The sequence below is a fragment of the Nyctibius grandis genome, chromosome Z (assembly GCF_013368605.1).
Source record: "Nyctibius grandis isolate bNycGra1 chromosome Z, bNycGra1.pri, whole genome shotgun sequence".
NCBI lineage: Eukaryota > Metazoa > Chordata > Aves > Nyctibiiformes > Nyctibiidae > Nyctibius > Nyctibius grandis.
Genome location: NC_090695.1, coordinates 89,591,139 through 89,611,919, shown reverse-complemented (window position 1 = coordinate 89,611,919; position 20,781 = coordinate 89,591,139). Strand labels below are relative to the sequence as shown.

The 20,781-nt window shown below is 34.3% G+C and overlaps 1 protein-coding gene across 1 annotated transcript in view; it reads left to right on the top strand.

The window, feature by feature from the left end:
- The window catches only part of SNX29 (sorting nexin 29), a 111,858-nt gene that overhangs the window by 37,792 nt on the left and 53,285 nt on the right, over nucleotides 1-20,781 (top strand). The window contains exons 14-18 of the mRNA XM_068423102.1: nucleotides 2,950-3,032; nucleotides 5,956-6,062; nucleotides 12,431-12,547; nucleotides 15,064-15,119; nucleotides 15,962-16,043. Coding sequence (XP_068279203.1) covers nucleotides 2,950-3,032; nucleotides 5,956-6,062; nucleotides 12,431-12,547; nucleotides 15,064-15,119; nucleotides 15,962-16,043 — 445 coding nt within the window. The remainder of the gene's footprint in view (nucleotides 1-2,949; nucleotides 3,033-5,955; nucleotides 6,063-12,430; nucleotides 12,548-15,063; nucleotides 15,120-15,961; nucleotides 16,044-20,781) is intronic.

Sequence of the window (20,781 nt, the reverse complement as noted above, 5' to 3'; positions counted from 1 at the left end):
AAGGCATAAAGCTTCAAAGATGTTCTGCTAATATGCTGCTTATATGTACCCAAATAGTAATAAATCATAAAGAGACCTGGGGAGGAGTTAAATTCTGATTTCATAGGATGCTTTAAATCCATTTTTTTTGGTGATTGGATTTCAAACCTTAGTATTTTTTTTCAATCTAGCTCTTAATATGCAGTTTTCCAGTTTTATAATCAAACAACCAAAGAAAAGTATGTCTTGTATCATTGTGCTGCATGAGTAATCACCAGTGGTATAAAGCTTAATCAACAACACGCATTAGACCTGTGCCATTTGAGCAAACAGAGTAATTTGTAGGAATACTAGATTGTCATCCTCTATCATTGAGCTGATACAGGGTAAAATGACATTATCACTCTGTCTTTCAGCTGCTTATTAACATGGGAGAAGTGATCAGGCAGGGAAATGTGTTATACCTGAGGTTTTGGAGATTGGTGTGCTTTTAGTGGCATAGTTCTGTCCTTGTTTTCCCATGTATTTCAGCCTGATTTTTTTTTTCTTTCTTTTTTTTTTTTCCTCTATTCCCTTCAACTTGTACTTAGAGTATTATCACTTATTCTTCAGCACAGAATGTGGAATTGTTTGGAGCACTTCAAAAGATGCTGAAAGCATTGTGTTTATCACTAGTCTTATAACAGGCTAACAGTTCTGCTTCAAGTTAGATGGTAAAATTTGGAACAGTTGCAAAGCAAGGCTGGGGCCTTCACATAGAAGTATTTGACATCCTTAGCAATAGGTAGTACTGTTGGGTCAGCTGGACAAGAATTTCTGCAAATCTGACCCTCAACTCCTATACAGGAGTTTCTCCTCATATAAAATACTTGCTATGAATATCTGATATAATGCCTCTTGGAGTCATTAAAGACTTTTTAGTGAGTGCTTGCTGATTTTCGTTTTTTAACGTTTTTTTTCTGATAAAAAGAGCTATATAAATTCATATGTATCAGGATGGGCCCTCTTTGGAACCTAGCTAAATAGTAGTAATGAGAGAGAGATGTCAAAGAATGAGAAGTAATAAGATAATGAGGAAGCATAGTAGAAAATTGAGACTGGGCCATAGTGTCCTGTTTTAAATTTCAGTCTTTTATCAAAAACCTTAAGTGAATTAGAGTGTTTCTGGAGTTCATCTGTACTGTATCAATTTTAAGTCAGTAAGCACAATAGAGAAAAATTGATTATTTTTTTTTTGGATGCTGTCTCAATACAGACAGAAGGCAGTGAATCTATTCTCAACTGTAGAAATGAGATGATGTATGATTATTTAATGAGAATCCTTAAAGCTCAATATATTGTAATTGTATACAATTATTTTCGTGCAGACATATTTACACTTCTGGTGAGAAATCTTTTTGTCTTGCTGTCATATAATTTTTTTCATGAATGAATTATTTAGACTTGTTTTAATACAATATATAGAATTAAACTGTGTTTCTGATTTGTTTTTTTTCCCCCTTAATCGGAATATCAACGTCCATCTCTGATGGAAAAACTGACTTGTTCTTTGTAGTCTAGGTAATGAAAAATATCATAAAATGCATAAAATCATCAAAGACTTTGTTAAAATTCGATAGTTGGGTAATCAACAGTTTCTTCTCAATTATTTAGCAACCTCGTATTAAAGGACTGAATAAAATTGAGGTTACATAGTTCAGAAAACTGATTTGAAATCCATAGAAATATGAATATAGTACCAGTCTAGGATTTTTATGTATGATTATGGCATTGCTCACAATATCAGTTTATTTTTGTGTGTGTGTATATATATTTTATATATATATATAGTGTGTATATGTAGTATGATAAGGACCATCAAACTTATTTGTATGTGTTTCTGAATACTTCTCACTCTTAAATAAATTCCCGTCAATAAAATGACAACCTTTTAGTGTATAATCTGTTTACAGCTTTCTGTAATCTATTACATATCTAGGCTCTCATCATTGCTAGAGCATGATTTTGACCTGCCCATGTTCTCTCTTCTCTCTAACCAGTTGTGGGTTTCTTGTGTGTGATGTTGTGTGCTGCACTTCTGGCACCTATGTGTTTCTACCCTGGTATTTTCTTAAAGAGTAAAAGTTGTCTGAATTCACTCTCGTGCCACACATTTTAGTTATGTTACTTCTGTATAAACACTTCTGTCATACTTGGCTAACTGAAGAGGTTTAGACAGATAATTGAATTTTCAGACATGCGATTTGTCAGCTTTGTTTAAAATTCAATCTGTTAGAATCCTTTTTATTTCCACCCAAATATAAACTAAGGTGCTTAATGTTGTTACGTGGAGCTATGATGATGCCTGGTTTGAATACTTGTACTTTCCAAAGCAAAATGAGACAAGTACTGAAATGTAACAGTCTGAAGGGATTAACTTAATTTCTTCTCTTATGGTTTTCATTTAGGAATGGTATGTGGAAAACTTTTACCTTGAATACTGCTGAAGTGCTGGCATTTCCTTACAACGATAAAGTCTGTTTCTAAAACTGAATTCTTATTTGCTTCACATTACATACTTGGACAACTAGTAAAACGAGTATCTAATTTTATAGTGGCCATTCTGAATTTCCTTGTCTAGTATCCCATCTTTATTTTTTTACTTGACAGTTGATTTAGACAGACTGTATCATTTTTCTGCCATCAATGTAGCATAGTATAGAAAATCTAAATTAAACAATTTATGAAAAGTTTTTGATTATGAGATAATCTGTTTCACTGATATGTTTATGTGGCCCTGGAAAACTAGTTTTCCTGGTACTCTGCTGTTGATGTATTATTTAATGTGTAAGTAGTGATTTTTTTTTTTTATCTTGATGACACAACTTAGAGAAAGCTTGTTATTACAGATAGTATGTTTGTTTCCATTGTAATGGGCTTTCGTCTATTTTGAGAAAACAATAGTATTTATTTTGTTCTTTTTATCAACAGAGAAAATGAGGTGCTAAAAGTGCAACTTAAGAAGTATGTAGGAGCTGTCCAAATGCTCAGAAGAGAAGGTCAAGCAGTGGAAGGTAAGGATAAAATGAGGGGGGGAAATAAATAAATCCACAGTTTGTTTTTCTGTATGCTGCCATTGAGATAGAGTTTATTGGAGGCATAGGTATAGTAACCAAATGATGGAAGTGAGTCCTGAACTTGTATAAAAACTGACAATGAAAGAATAACCATTGCACAGCCACGTCTCTGGTTTACAAGCATCTGCTTTTTTTTTTTTTTTTTCCCCTTCTGATTGATCCTGGAATGGATCTCTGTAGATAACCAACTGCCCAATCCTGTGCAAGCCCTGGTCCATAACCAACACTTCAGCCACACAAAACAATTCTAGTGTGGCTGGAGACATGGTTCAGCTTCCACATGCTTCCCAGTATGACATCAGCCCTCCCCCGTTGGAAAATTTCAGCATCTGAAAAGATGACGATGCTGTTTCTATGCGAATATTGTCCCTGATGCATCTCTGACTGGGCTATTTGCTGTTGCGTGAACAGTTCTGTAATGCAGATTGATATCAAACAAAAAGAATGTTATGTCATACTATCAAATTACTGCTGAGTAGAAACAATCATGAAGTCTTTGCTTTCCTTGTTGAGTCTTTGCCAAAACAAATGAAATAATTTACATGAAGTGGGGCTAGCAAGAGATAATTATAAGCCCTATTCATCTCTTCCAACCACTGTAGAGTTATATCTCCTAATAGTGAAAACAATGTATTTGATATCTTTTCCTTTTGAGAAAAATACTGATGTAGATTTTTGTACTTATTTTTACAGAGTGTTTTCTGGTAGATGAGGTGGTCTTACTTTTTTCAGTAGGAAACTTTCCAGAAAAAGCTATCGGATGAAAACTGAATTTAAAAAATAATCTGTGAATTAATGCGATATTGGAACATAAAAATAATTACTTTAAGGAGAGAAAATTTAGTATCTCTAGATTATACTGTTAGTGTTGTTTTTGGATATCAGTATTTGCGGACTGTTTGAAATAGACTCTGTATTAAGACCAGACATTTCACCTTTACTAAGTTGCTCTGTCTCTAATGAGCAGATTTTTTTCATAGCTGCCGTTGGAGTTTTATGTGAAATTTTTAGTAGTACTGGGGTGTCTGACTCAAACAAGTACATAAGCATGTAAATAATCCTTGAGAACTAATATGTTTAGATACACTTCAAAAAAGGAGAGTGAAACAAAAAAAAATATTTTTCTTTTACCAGATTTATAGAAACTATTGCACCCATGGTCTATATACATGTTAGGAAATTGTCTTCATGAGGGAGGCATAAACTTATATACAACTAAGTTCACTGCTGCCCTATGTTACTGTAATGAGTAATTTCAATGATGATTAATCTTCTTCCAAATGGTATCAAAACAAAATTCTTAAATATATTGTAGATTTCAGAACACTGTGTTTAGACTTTCTGTGAAACTGTTTTGAAAGAGTCAAAATAAACTGAGCTGCTGCTGTTAATTTTCTGACTATAAATAGAGAAGAATCTACATTTGCTCCAATAATCAGATCAGATGCTATTGAGTGTGGCTTTTAAATAGTTTCCTAAAATAATAAATGAAACTCAGCATAATACTTTGCCTTGCAATGACTTAAAAAAATGAAAAAACACTCAGCAAATGTGATTATAAATAAATTGCCCAAGAGTCAGAACTGTGTCAAGTTCAGAATATCATACCAGCTTTCAAAATGAGTGGTCACTGCTGTAGTCAGAGCAGTTTGATATCAGTATTTAAATATTTAATAAATGAGCATCCTGATGTCTCAGCCATCAGCAGGAGCTGGATGTATACGATTTTTCAAACCTGCTTAGATGCAGTAATATTATGTGTATGAAAATGCTGATCTTAGAAGTTTCTGGCTGAAGAACTTCAAGCAAGATTTACAAGAAGTAGCTCTTAAAATAGCTTTCAAAATTCACTTAAAATAATAATAAACTTTTGAACGTATGTATCCTTCCTCGAAGCAAAAATCAGTTCCCAGGCTCAAGAGTATTTAGTCAGATGAATTACGGTGTCTTCTATCTACCTTATAGTGATTGTGTATATAATTTAGATTTTGAAAAATGGTGAAAGCATTTTTTAAGCCTCTCTTTTATTAGGGCTTATTTACTTTATATGTGATAACTTCTTTTTTTTAGAAATTCATGATCTGTGAGGAGAAGCTGAATTGGACTTTGTGTAACTTGGAGAAGAGGAGGCTTACTTAGAATCGGCCTTAAAGTGATCATCAAGTACATAAGTGATAGCTAGGAACAGGAATAGAATAAACTGTAGTTTTCATTCACTGCGGATGAGAAAAGAAGTAATGGGCTTAAATGGCAGGTGAAGGAAGTTTGATTAGCTGTCAAGAAAACCTTTCTGAGAAGAATACTTAAATTTAAATAGATTGTGCAGGGAAGCGTGAAACCTCCATTACTGGAGGTTTCTAGGAATAAATTAGACAACTGTCAGGAATGAAATAACTACAGCTGATTCTGCTTTATGCAAAACCATGAAATACTAGATGAAGTATGGAATGTCCATTCTCAGCCCTATTTTTTGTAATTCCTGTGATCTATAAGTAGTCTGTGAAAGTAATATGAAATGATATTTTGGAAGAGAAGTAGAAAAAAAAGACTTAAAAGAGAAGCATAGGCTTAGTTTTCAAAGGCTTTAGGTAGGAATTGTAGTTACTACCTACATATATTAGATAGCTGTAGTCACAGAACAGCAAAATGCTTTTAGTTTGCTTTTTTTTTCTGTTGAGAGTACCTGTCTAAATATTCCTCACAAGAAAGCTCACTGCAGCATTTGTATTTTAGTACTTGTAATACTGTTTAATATTACATTCTGATATTTCTAATAACTGTTCCTTTTAGAGCTATTACTTCTAAACATGTAATGTTTATGTAATTTAACATTTTAATTTGAGATATCTCTTTGTTTCAGTTCTGCCAAACATTTGGAGCACTGATGGTGAATTTACTATTCCAGAGCAAAAGCAAGTAGAAAACAATGAGGAACTAGCCAGCTCTTACGAAAGAAAATTGATTGAGGTAAAGTTTGTACTGCACAAATTTTATGGAATCATAATTGTAACATAACATTTGAAGCTATAAATAGTTTCTTTGCTTAGTTGTTATTTTTTTCCCTATTACCATAGAAGAAAAAGTCTGATAAAAAATGAAAGATTTAATTTTCTGACTTATGTGGTTAAAATACAAATTTGTTCATTCAACTTCAAAGCATATTTGAAGCAATTCAGGTAATTAAAAATACTTTTCCTAACAAGTGTACACATTTATACTTTGATATTAAAATAAAGGTTTTAATAAAAAAGTTCCTTAAGGTTATAACTGATGGTGGTGAAGTTGAAAGCATCACGGACAATAGGTTTCAGGTATTGTATAAGTTACAGTACATAATTACAGGCATTGCTGTTTTGTTAGTTGAGCTTTAAAGTGAGGACATACTGAAATCTGTAACTTTTTCTGTGCTTTCATAGTTTTCTGATGGCCAAACTGTGTTTCATTTTGTATTGCTTTACCATGTAGCTTATTGAATACTACAGTGTGGAAATGGATGATGGAAGCTACTAGTTCTGTTGGTATGATCATGTTAGAAAAAGTTCACTTTTAAGTGAATTTAAAGACAAGATTCACTTTTAAGACTAATGTAAAATTCATTAAAGGAAAAAAAAAAAGGAAGATTAAGGATTCATCCTAAATTTAAATACAAATTCTTTTCCAGACAAAAGTAATGAAATTTAATATCGAATACCCATATCTCATATTAAATATTAAATGAACATTTTTCTAAAAAGTAAAACAATTCTCTATGTCTTTCTCTTGCCCAAAATACTCTGAAATTGGAAACTCATATTAACTGATTAACATGGAGATGACTAAAAATGCAGGTCATGCATCAAAGAGATTAATACAGTTCTTCTAAAACATTCATATTTGGTTATCCTTTTCTCATAGGACCATGTGAAACTAAGTCCCTCCCTAATGCATACCTTTGGTTGGGTTCTTCTGACTCCTTTCCTCTGTTCTGTACCTATCAAAAGAATATCTTAATTAAGAACACAGGTAAAATCTCTTTCAGCTTTAAAAGCATCCTCCTTAGTTCTACTAAGTTTGTTCTGCATGTTCAGGAATTTGTTGCTAACTCTTCTGAGTTTGTGGAAGACAGTGTTAGCAGTAGCATTGATGACACAGCAGTGGATGTTACCACCGGAAAACCTTGTTGCAAATCACATCCAGAAGAGGAACTCTGCTTCTGAGTCTCACTTACTAGTCTATAACACTATCTTCATATACTCAAAATAGGATGTAACCCCTGTAACAATCCAGATGTATTTACCAAAAGTCATTACTCCTTTTTCTCTCTACAAATGAAAGATGCGAAGTCTTATTTTCAGAAGTTAGCCTGTGTTGTGTTCCAAATTGAGGATTAGGGTAGAAACTACTCTTGAATGCTGTTCTGGCAGTTCCATTCAGCTAGAGTTGGGTCTGGAAAATGTTCAGACTTAAGCAGTTTTTTAGTAACACTTATGTTGTGCCTAGTAGGCTATTTCAACTGAAGACAAAGATTCCTTGAATTTCTTAGTAGCTGATCAGGATATTGAAGTCTCCCCACAGGGAAATGACTAGCTGTCAAGAGAATAAAAAGAATGGTTCTGCTGAGTAATTAGAGATTTTTTTTTTTCTGTTATTCCATTGGAAATTATTTTGCTCATAATAATATATTGAAGAAATGTTCAGTTTCTTACCATATTTGTAAAGAAGTTTGTATTTATCAACGTCCTTTAATTATGATCTGTAAATCAGTTGATTTAACCAAGTGGATAAAGAAAAGTTGCAACTAAAAATTCTGAAGGAGTAAAGAAACTTAAAAAACTGAATGTTATGCTTAAGACAGTGTTAGAGAAACTTTTGTAAAAATTCTGCATAATTTTTATTAAATACGCAATTGTATTTGTGTAGCTAAAATATAAATACAAAACTTGTGCCAATCTGTGTTTTTGTTGGATCTGTGCAAGTTTGTGGGAGGACAGTTAATATCTGGTCTAGGGTAAAGCCGGCTAGGTAAAAATTAGTCCGTCAACATTTTTTTGAAAAAATTTAAATAATCAAAGTGATTTACACTGGGTAATGTTTTGTGGCATGTGAAATTACTTTTTCTGAGTCCACGATTTTTAGTATCCAATAATAATATTAATTTAGTTGCAAGTCTTGTTCTCTTGGAGGTGAGCTATGGAATGTTTATGAAAAGTGGTCTCCTGATAGTAGCTGTGTCTCTGTACTTCATTGCTTAAGTCAGATTATCCTTATGAATGCTGGTTGTACGTTCGAAGTATTTTGTGATAGCTCATGAAGGTAATCCTAGTAAATGGATATTGAGTTGCAATTCAGAATCTCAGCACAGTAAATGAGGCGAAATCTTCCTCCGGGTGTTAAATGAGAAGTTACAAGGATGTAGGGAAAGATAATAATGGTGGTGTTTAGAGATTTCTTTAGAACTTCATTGCTTATATATTTTGTCTTAGGCTTTGGCTTTTGCTATGAGGATACATGGAAGGATGCAGCAGCTAGAGACATGCTAATTTTTATCCCTCTTAGCAACACTTATTTTATGCCTCTTATTGACACTTATTAAACTCATTATCCTGCATATCTGATTCTGCTTTTGCTGGTTACTTTCGTTTTCCCTGGCAAGGCACAGGTCTTTCCAAAGTAGTGTTTTTCCTGTTCAGTGTGTTAGTGCTCTTTTGTATGTCAGGATTAATCTCGGTAAACACTGGTAGTACTGTACACAGTTAACAAAGACTGTGAAGTATTGCAGGCATTAATATGTAGTTGATCTAATGTGCACAGTTCCTAATGTGTTTTGAGTTGAAAGCTACAGCTTTTTTTCTTTGTTGGTTTTGATGACTTGTGTCTTGTGCTTACCTTACACAGCTATAGTAAACAAACAAACAAAACCTCAGACAAACAAAAATCTATACCTCAAAACAAAATAACAAGCCAAAACAACCAAAACCCAACCCAGGTCTTTCAGTCTGCCTTGAATGAAATAATTTACTTGCAGATGGAAATGTCAAGAATACAAAGTGGAAGTTTTGAAAAAGAAAGCAATGACTAAGCATTTTATGGCTAGGGACACTTACAAATTTTTGTATTACTTCCAGTGTTTTGAGAGCGCTGTGGAATTTACATATTAATCGAGTCTGCAGGTAGAAAGTTATTTCAAGGACATCCAAATTAAAGGGAGAGAAAACAGTCAGATACTACATCAGATAGTTTGGATTTTGTTTTGATAGAGACAGGTACTGAAAAATCAAACATGATTTCAAATATGTAAGCTACTGAGTTTTGCATCCATTCATAAATTTATATATTGCTTTTGATAACCAATCAACCAGCTATCAGTACTTCCATTTTTCTCTGTGCATTTGCAACTAGTGGGATACTGTGTCTTTTTTAATGTGAACTACAAGAAGGTTTTGCCTCCCAGCCCCGACTCTCTGAAATGAACAATGACCTGCTAATATTAACCTGAATCAGAGAGGGGCTTATGATATTCTTAAATGTTACACCACTCACTTTGAATGGGAATGAGTTGTTAAGCTAGTATGGAAAATAATTTATCCAGAGTTAATGACATTATGTTATTACTTTATCTAGTAAAGTCAGCAATTTCCTTTGGTCTATAACTGTTTGTAATTGATGAAGCAAAACTGCTAGCTAAGTGGCACCTGCTATGTTAGTAATAATGCAGAAGTTCATATGGATTTAGATTTCTTTTCACAAAATGAGCTTACTAATTGCTAACAAGTGTTTGAAGTCAAACAACCTTTTTTATCAAGGCTGATGTTGAATGAACAATTGAGATATGAATACATAGTGTCATTAATTGATAGCGTGGAAGTCCTAATGTTCTGATTTTTATCCTGATCTCATCAGGAGGAGCCAGAAAATAGTCTAATTATAAGGCTGGGAAGTTAGTTTTTCTAATGGGATTAAGTGCAACAGAAATGCTTGAAAAGAACAAAAACAGAAGCAGTAAATTAAAGCTGCTTTAGTACACTGTAAGTACACTGTAAATAATAATGAAAAGAAAGGTTTTGATTGTTGAAACTATATTAATACTACGTTAAACCTTTGTACTTCAGAAAGTGAGGAGTGAAACTAAATGGTAACTCAGATGTGTTGCAAGCTTTTTGTGTTGTGATGTGTAAGATAAAGCATCAATATTAATCTAAAACTGCTTACATAATCAGGCAAACAAATAAAAACGTTTGCCTGTTTGGGTTTAAATAACTACTCTGTGAAATCTGTAGCTTTTGTACTTCCTGATAGGCCTATTATAAGGAAAGTTTGTTGTTCAATTATTGTTACTGGTTTTTAGTAATTTGCTGAGCATTTCAAAATAGTTTGTAAATTCAGAATTAGTCAGAGTTATGTAGACAAATCATATCTGGGCTTAGTTTAGCTCTTTTTGCATATATGCCACACTGATGAATTACTGGATTTGCAGGACCCTTCTAATGTATAAAGAGAAATTGGAAAATAATACTTGAAGTTCACCTCAGGTATAATTATTTTTATTTTTTTATTTTTAATCAATGATGTCACCTCCTGCCTTGTCAAATTGAAGCTGTTTTTTCTGTTTGCTTTGATTATGTGAAGGATATAGGTTGTCTAGAACAAAGCACTAAATTAAAAGCAAGCACTAAATTAAACAAATTGAATGAAACTGCTTTATCTTGGGGAACTGTCCTGGGGAACAGGGAGAAGGCAGAGTGGTAATTCAAGAAAAGGAAAGCATGAAATTCATAGATAGTAGTGAACTGCCTCCAGAAGGGAAACTGTGAACTCTTGGCAGTAGTCCATGTCCCCATGCTATCATTGAAGTTAGTGGATTGGTATTCATCTTACTCAGCTGTGCTTTCATAATGTTACCCCATTGCCTCTACTATTCTCCTAGCTTTGGATGACTGTATGAGGATGCATTTCAAGAGTTGCTGTAACCTGAAAAACATGTTTAACAATGTTGTTGTGGTCGCCTGCTATGCCCACCAGAGGGGTCAACCAGTCACCACTTCTTTTTTCATCTAACTACTCCTGTTAGAATTGTAGCTTTTCTTGCTCTGCCCTGGGACTGTTCATCTGGTGCTCTACCTCTGATAGTGGCCCTCATCAGTATTCCTTTTCTTTAATACAGGAGTCATATAGGGAGAATTTACTTCAAAGCTTCTAACAGTGGGGTTTTCTGAAGAGTCTTTCTTTTCTCTTGAAAATAATCCTACAAACCCTTTTTGGCTTGAATTTTTTGCTCTAAGGCTACAAGTGGCATTATCAGTTCAAGACAACTCCCTTGCCAGGTACATTATGTACTGATGGGTCATCCAGAATAATTGAAACTTTCATTCAATTTTATAGTGTAGTGGTTCTGATAGGAGTAGCCAAAAATTCTTGCTGAACATAGATTTTAATTTTCTTTTAGCCTTGCTCTCTGTTTCTGCTAGTTTCCCCATCACATTCTCATGATGATAACGTTACTGCTACTATTTAGACCTTTGCAGTTTGGGAACCCTTGTCCTGTTGGAGTTCTTCCCCTTAAGCTGTAGGCTCACACTTTACTTCTGTGTAAGAAAAATTCTAGAGCTCAATATCACCTTTAACCTTGATTTGAATTTTATTGTTTCTTGCTTCTCTTGGCAGGGAACCAGACGTGTCATCCAGCACCACATCAGTTAGTGCTTTCTTGACACTTTGACTTAAAAATGGAGAGCACAGACATAGCTGGACTTCGTGTCCAAAGAGGCCACGCTTGAGGCCACACTATTTATCTCCACAAAACAACTTGTGCCACACCATAACTGTGGTATTTATGCACCTTTGACTCCTCACAGATTTTCCTGGGATGAGTGGACTTCTAGCTCGCATCCTATTAAAACTCCAAGGGAGAGTGCAGAATATATTACTCGTGAATTATTGACAAAGTATAATGCAGTTTATGCATTTTGCATTATCCCCAGTTCAAAATATTGCGATTAGTTTGTAACTGTTGAGTGCTGTGTTCATCAAAGAATCAAACTGAAAACAAAAGTTAATAGGTGTTTTATTAGAATTAGTTGCTATAAGATCTCCTCTCACAGGAATAAAATTGGACATAGAGTTGTATTTTGTCCTGTTGAATTCAATATCAAAACCTACATTACAAGGCATGAGTTAAAATTATTATAACGGTGCCTGTTCTTAATGTTCAGTTCAAACTAATGTATTAGCAATGAGTTGCACTACTTGGAAAGTGTGGTAAAATAAAAAATATAAATAAAAGTTGATACGTAAGAAGTTACATAGTGTGGGTTTTTTTTCAGTTTAGATCACAATTGTCTCTTGGCTTTGTTTTTCAGGTAGCTGAAATGCATGGGGAACTGATTGAATTCAATGAGAGGCTGCACCGTGCTCTGATGGCTAAAGAAGCTCTTGTGTCCCAGATGAGACAAGAACTGATTGATCTGAGAGGGCCGGTAAGTGTTTGTTTATTACAATGTAGAATGCCACTCTGGAGTAAGCTCAAAACCATTACTTATGATGAAATAAAATATATATTAGCTTATAAGAAATAACAGTTAGTAACACATCTGTCAAGAATGCCTTACTTGGTATTTTTGATAGATTCTCTTTACCAGAATTTATTGTGAAATAGTTATATTCAGACAACAAAATTGTTTTCCACCAACTGTTGCTTCACTTCGGCTTTTTGTGTTAAAAGAGTGGATTGACATTTGAAAATGAACAGGGAGGAAACAGAACAAGTCAAGAAAGTTCCTAATAGTTGTCCAGCTTCTGAGGGAGGCATATTTTGATAGTTTTTGTTCATATGATTACGTGGTATTGCTCCTTACTTTTTTGTTTGCACTGGAAGCATTCATGCCTATTTTATCATAACATTTCTGGAACATGACTGATGACAGTTCTGTGCATTAGTGAAGCAGGATTTCATCTATAATTTTCAGCCTTTTAGATGGAAACAATCACATTATTGGGTTAAAGGATGACAAATGATAAATGACGTGTATCATAGCTGTACTTTGTTACTCTGAGATTTGGGGCTGTATGTCCCTGTTCAGAGATGTTGCTTTTAACCATGTATCTCAATATCCTAATTCCAGTAGTTAGATATTAATACTGTATTTTAATGTATCAGAGACTGAGGGAAAACTAATTCCTGAAACTTTTTAAGAAGTGGAAGTTGTACTATATTTTTAAGGGCTAGCTAAATGCTAGTTTTTGTTAATTGCTATTGTCTAAAATGAAACTGTGAATTGAATACAGTCCTAAAGACTTTTGCATTGTCCTAAGAAGTGAATACATTTTAATTCTATATTAGTAAACAAAACTCTGTGCTGATAGTCTATATGTTACTTAGTTGACTTTAGTTAGAACTTTCAAAGTTGATAAAGTGTGTAACTGCCAGAAATTGTTGGTTTTGACTTGTTTGAAAATATCAGCCAAGTTCTTAACATTTTATTATTAAAATAGTATGTAATTTACAAAAATTTACTCAAAATCGGCAACCAATCTGTTTCAACATAGATGTGCAAGCACTGTAACTCATTAATGTCATCCTTTTTCTTATTTCCAAAGTCCACACTCTGTTATTGAGGTTTTTATGCAAAAATTTTACTAAAGTTAATTAAAATAACTGTATATACCTGGTGGTAGCCTTTGCCACTTCAGATATAGGCAAAGAGAGGGTGCAGGTTGTAGGCAAGGTACGAGAACGTCTGTTCTCTGGTGCAAGAACCCTGGAAAGCCAGGCCACATGCTGCCACTTGAGGGTGGACTGGACTGAAGACGGACAACAGCTGATGGTGGTAATTGAGAGGGAGGTCATACTGTCCCTTTCCACCTCATTCCTCCAAAAAAGAGCAGCAGAAGTGTTCAGACTCCATATATATGCCCTGTATAGATGCCCTGGAGCTGTCTTGGCTCTGCACAATTCTTTTCCTCTTTTCCTTTCTCTGGCCGGAGTGACTTAAGTTTTTGCTGAGCCATATCCCTTTAATCTTGGGAAGGCAAAATTCAGTTTTGTCTGCTGTGTTGAGAGGTCTTGAGCTGGTCTGTCAAAACGTCTGGAAGTAGATTTTCTGTAGTCTCCTTTGAAATTTTATATTGCTTTGCAATAAGTAAATATGTATTGCTTTACAATAAGCAATAATGTGTATTTAAGTTTCTTAGGCAGCAAATATTCCAAAAAACAGTAATATGCATGCAGCATACATTATAGAGATACACTGAACTAATAACCAATGTAGAAGCTGTCTCTGGAAGTTCATGACTTCGAGCTGTTTTTCTTCATCAAAACACACTAACTGTTCTGGGTTATGCTTTACATTTTACAGTATTTAAAAGTGAGAAGATACCCTTTTTATTTAACTAGCTTTAAAGTAAGGTAAAAAGCTATTACTCTTTCAGTTCTAAATGCTCTTTCAGTCTTGTTTTCTCACAATTGCTACTTCTTTTGATTCTGCAGGTGTTAGTCCATTATTGCGATCTTTATGAACTTTTGTAGCTATATAATCTTTTGTAAGAACACAGCTAAAATAAAGTGATCATGTGTCTTTCTCTTAATGGAATGGTGGTTGTAAAAGAAAGCGATCACTAGCTTTTATATGCTTCATCTGTTCCCATAAAATGTTTATACACACAATGTACTTTGTTTTAGCATATTTTGCTTATGAAGGCCTAATAATGATGCTTTTTTCTGGGTTTTCTATACCTTTCAAAATTACATGCTTTTACAAACCCTGATTTGTTTCTTTACAAAACTATAGCAAATTCTAACATGAACTCGCAAGGGTGATATGTTCATAATCCTGTTGCACAATTGTTTATATTTCTTCTATTGTTTCTCAGTAATAGTTTTTATTGGCATTTAAAAAATTGAATGTTGAATTGTAATTTCCTTATAATATTATACTTTCTTAATAGAAAGCATAATAACCAGTATGTGGGAATTATTTCTATTTTGTAAATATAGGTCCCTGGAGATTTGAGTCAAACATCTGAAGATCAGAGTTTGTCAGATTTTGAAATGTAAGTTTCATAATACACGTTTTTATCTTTGTACCGTCTTTATGGGAAGGAAGAATAAGCAGATTCAATAATTTGTTTTTCCTGTATTATTTTCAATAACCGAATTCTCAGCTGTGGTGTTCCATTGTTAAGAAGCATGGAGAGCTGCAAAGTCCATGCCCTAGTGTAGTTTTTAATAATGTTGAATGCAAGGAGTTTAGATTGATGAAGATTCTCTTGGAGTGCTCTTTCAGTGCACTAGGTCTTTGGTATTCTAGCAAAACACCAAAAGGTAACTGTTTTCTGTTACTTCGGGTTTGATGCTATTCATAACATGATGGACTTTCTCATTTTTACAGAATAACTCCTAATCAATGCATAGAAATAGTACTACAGAAAACCCCACAAATAACCCAATTCATCATTCTAGGTAATTCTAGAGTGTTGTGATTTAGAGTTTTGCCTTTGTTAGTCAGACTAATGAATCTAGCTTTTTGTGGATGAGGAGGTGAAAATATAGGTGATGTCTTTGAATCGTAGAAATTTGGAGATGAATTACAAAGTGTGGAAACGGCTTCTCCATAGTTGTGCAGTGCTCTTCTGTTATTCAGCGAAATCAGTTTTTTGCTGAGTTTTGTGGACTAAATGTTGAGTTTCTTGAAACGAATAGTTTGTTTCATGTTAGGGAACACTTTTAGATACAGCAGGTATCAAAGGTTCAGGCAGAACTACAATTTTTCTGAGACTCCATTTGAAATGTTAAGTTGCTTTGTTTATCACTTTGATCATTATCTAAATCACTGGAGGTACTTGATATACATAAATATGATTCCCTATTTCAAGTTTTTCTCTCTCCTCCTCAGATCAAATCGTGCTCTTATTAATGTTTGGATTCCCTCAGTCTTTCTGCGTGGAAAAGCTGCTAATGCATTCCATGTTTATCAGGTAAGTGATACATCTGAACACAGATTCAGTGTAGAAGTTTCTGACTGAAATGGCATATTTTATAATTTAAAGATCTCGGTATGTTTTCTTTAGAGATCAGTTAATGAACAGCAGCAGTAACTCAATATATATTCATCCATAGGATTATGTTGATTATCCAAATAGCATGTTTTGAGAGTTGGCTTTTGATAGTTTAATACTTTAAAAGCATGCTAATAAGATGACTGCATTGGCCAGGGAGTACAACAATTCAATATTAGTCAGTAATACCTTTTTCTATATGCATGTACATATTCTATTTCAATTTTGGGCATATCAATGACCAGAAATGTTGCCTGACAGACAGATGTGGCTTACTGTAGTAGCTCACTTTAAAAGCATTTTGAATGGTGCAACAAGCCTTCACTATGTGTCACTGGACGTGTTCATAGTGTGTTCTGCTTCAGCTGGGTCTCAGTTTAGGGGTTTGCACCTAGCCTGCCTTGTAGTTGAAGTATTGAAATCCTAAACTGTTCCTTGATTCCTGGATTCTCGATTTCAGAACAATTACACCCTCCATGGACAGCACAAACTGTAAACACTTTAATATGCTGACCCAGACTCTTCCTGTTTATTTGTGGATTATTAGCAGCTGCAAAATTTTTCCACTGTTGTTTCAGCCACATGTTCTTAGCTCTGAACAAGATTTCTGAAGCTTAACATTCCTCACTCTGAATGATGATTTTTGTAGAATTTTGAACCATTTGTGAAGTGTTGGCAGATAGTTGAAAAATATAGGAAAACACCCACCTTTTGTCCAGTAAAAGGCAATGAAAAACAAGACTTTAGCTAATGGAAAGAAAAGCTAACAATACTGAACAGTTAGTAATTTGTTCAAAAGCATTGCATGATCAATCAAATTCAGGTGCACAAGTCTTTGTGGAAACCTAACTTGTTGACAAGTGTGATTATTTTTGTCTTTCTGGCTCTCATATATTCCTACACTCTGCTGTCACTGACTACCCATTCTCAAACCCAGACACCAATCTGCTAACGCAGAAATTCTTAGAAGCATCAATATCCCACCCCATCACATCTCTGTTACTGTAATGATGTTGCAGTTCTGTGACCGCTAGAGGAACTCTGATTTCTCTTGTTTGTTTCCTAGGTTGCTCTGTTTTATTCTTTTCATCCTGCTTTGTCATTTCTTAGGTTTCTCCTGTTCCTATCACCATGCACCATTTGCTTTCCACAGCAAGATCCACCTGCTCCTATGCAAGCCTTTCACTTCACTGTCAGGATCTAGCAGACCAGCTTGGCCCCTATGCACTTCATCCTCATCCCCAGTCCTGTTTAGTCACCCTTGATTTGGTAGTAGTCTTCTCTGGAATTAATGTTGCTGCCTGTGTGGATGAGCAGCAAAGGGTAATATTGAGGAGTACCTATCATGTACTATTTAAAAAGCTTTGAGTTTTAAAAGTTCGGTCTTTCCTCAAGCATTTTTATGTCTAGACTGTTGCTTCCCAATTTATAAGGGGTTCAGGGCTTTATCCAAAGTCTGCTGAAGTGAGTAGAGGGTTAGATGTTGCTCTCAGTTTGCTTTGGTTAAGGGCCTAACTATGGTGACTTGAACAAAATCTAGGGGTTTTTATTGTGCTTTTGTACCTTATTTCCATTTATCATTGGCATGGCATTTTAGAAAATATGTTGTGCTGGTACAGAGTGGGTTTTAATAGACTTCATTCATTACTCATCATCAATGGAAAACAAAGAACTTGTGATTGAAGGCTAAGCCTCTTGAGAAGAGGAAAAAAGGAAGCAAAATATTGCAAGATTCTAAAAGATTGAAAATTATAGATTTAGAAAAAAGACAATTTTGAGAATTTTATTAAGTTCTTTATGTCTACAATATATACTCATAATGTTGGGCATCCATAGTGTGCAAAATTCTGTTTATTGGTATATGTATTTGAAAAATGTGCAATTTCTTCTGAATATGCTCTATTCCTTATCTATTCACAATAGCAATTTACGGGCAATATGTAATGTGGAAAGTTAGATGCATCTATGTAGAATAGACAAAATGTTTGTGGTCAGACTAGTTTGTCTTTAATTACAGAACAGCACAGAATATCATAGAACAGTTGTGCATTTGCTCTACTTTGTCTTTTAATATTTAAAAAAAAGCAAGCAAGAATTACCTGTAGAAGTGACCTAAAACTTCTATAATTCTTATTAAACTTTGATCTTGGTACCTGCTGAGATCTTTCCTTACGAAAGAATAGATTAATGGCATTCTTACCAGTTTTTGATCTCAGTAGCAGGAGTATGACTGGGAAGACTATCTGTCTACAAATAACTTTGTTTTCTGCGGCTGTGCATATGAAAAAAAGAAATTTTCGAAAATAGATATACACTCTGTAGCATAGCACTATGGTGAAACACTTGCGGTGATTGCCACATCTCTGATCAAATATGTAGTTTTGTGCTTGCTGAATATGTATTCTGCATTTTATAGCTACCAGGAAAGCATTAATTTATAAAACTTCAGAATAGCCTCAACAACAGCACTGTGCATTTATCTTGTTAAATCTCTGCCAAAACATGTGCTCCTGATTACAGGGAATTTGATTCAATGCTGAAGTTGTGGAAGAGGATATTTACTAGGCTACCAGTATGTAATGAACAGACAAGGACTGGGAGTGACAATTAGGACAAATGACTGACCTCATTTCTGAGAGTCCTCTTATTCATAATGAACATTATTTTTGCTGCTTTATCATTTGTTTCTCCAATGGCAGAAAATGAAAATGCATGTATAACTCTTTGTATCAGCTACATGAGAAATTGCTTGTGGTATATCAATGTAAAGCAAAGTAGCAATATTGCAGAATTTTGATATTATTGACATCATTACCAACATCTTTTGGAGTTCAGATTTCACTGCGAGTGCTTGAGTAACCATAACTTGAGATGTAAAAACTGACTCTTGGTTGTGCTGGTTAATTCTGAGAAAAAGATGTCAAACCAACTTTGGAGAAAGCTGAAGTGTGCCAATTGGAACAGGTGAAGTTTGAAACTTTGGGTTTGGGTAAGCATAATTTTTAGATATGCTAATTAATTATGACTCTCCTTAAAGCTAATTGGAAATTAGCCTTAAGATGCTTAGCCTGCCTGAAAATTAGATCGTATGCATAATACTATTAAGGTAAGATGTTACTGCCAAATGAAGATGTTACAAAAGGACATGGACCTTGACTGTTGCTTTTCCAAATGCGGTTCATGTAAATGTATTTCTAACATGGCTTGTTTTTTTCTGCATTTTCTGTTATTAGAAAGCTAAAGAGATTGTCCTTCTCTCCCCTCCTGTTATGAGCCACCTTGTTAACATTTTCTGATTTGAAATTGTGTATCTCTCGAGCATTTCACGTGATGGAGAGAGGAAGACAGTGTGCCGGTGGAGACTTGCTATGTCACATTTATTATTGATGCACTTTAGGATTGTTGTGCCTCTTCTGACTCTTTTTGCTCGTAAATGTGTATTTTCTAGCAGAAAAGAAACTACTGCATACGTATCGCATGCTTGGAAATGGCCAAAAGAGGGTGGAAAGAATTTCAGAGCACCTCAAATAGTTTGGAAAAGTATGAACCTATCAGTTCCACAGTATCTGTCATCTTTTTTCTTGGACCTATAAATGCTTCTTATACTGTTAAGAATTAGGAGAAATAAATCTGGGTAGCTGTGCCTCTTTGAAATCAATGCCTGTTTTGCATTTGTGCTTCTTAAACCAGGACAAGAAATGAATGACATGTTAATTTGCATATCAGGAGGGCTTGACCTGGATAGGATAATAGACTCCACAGGAGTTTTGTTGTAGTGCTTGTGTTTTTTTGTTTTTGTTTTTGTTTTTGTTTTTTTCTAATTTAATGCAGATTTGTAATGCTGTTTTGAAGGGCGTTTTAAAGCACTTCTTTTTGTGTCAGAGGTCTCTTCCAGCCTGGTTGATTCTGTGATGTTAATATTTCGGTATGTTTCAGATGTCATGTTCAAAATTGGTACAAATTGGTAAAAAAACCCAGATGTTGTTTTTCAGTGAATATAGAAGGAAAAGTTTCCAGCTCTAGCATACTTATCACATAGTTTCAACAATCAAACAGTTTCTTTAATTTCTGTTAAGGATTAAGGATTCTGGACAGGCTCAGAAATAAGGTTGTGGACTCTGAAAGCAAGCAACATTTTATAATGAATCCTATTACATGTGGAAATTTTAATCAGACCTCTGTATCTGTAGAGTTACACTGTACTCTTGCAGTAACGTTTAACTGGCAGCATTTACTGGTTATGAATCTTAAGAATTTAAAAACAAGGTCTAGAAACATAGCCAAATTTTATGCTCAGTTTGAATGACTGAGTTCAAGGGGACAGTTGTGAGCAGCAGATTAGTCAGTGCTCAAAGCTTCGTACTGTCTAATACTACCTTAAATATTAACAGAGCCCTAGACTTATATTATTCAACTGTGGATGTTACACCAATTAGATGGTGTATAAATTTTAATGAAAAAGCTACTTAGAATTGGATGTGCACTTAAGTGCAGTTATTAAGTTCAATTAAAAATACTTTTTCACTTGTTTTCTGAAATATCACCATTTCACAATAACTGACAAACTTTCAGATGACTACAGTAAATAAATGGTGAGTACAATAAATAAAGACAAAAATAAATGTTATGATACAAGGCTTTTAAAATTAAATAGCCA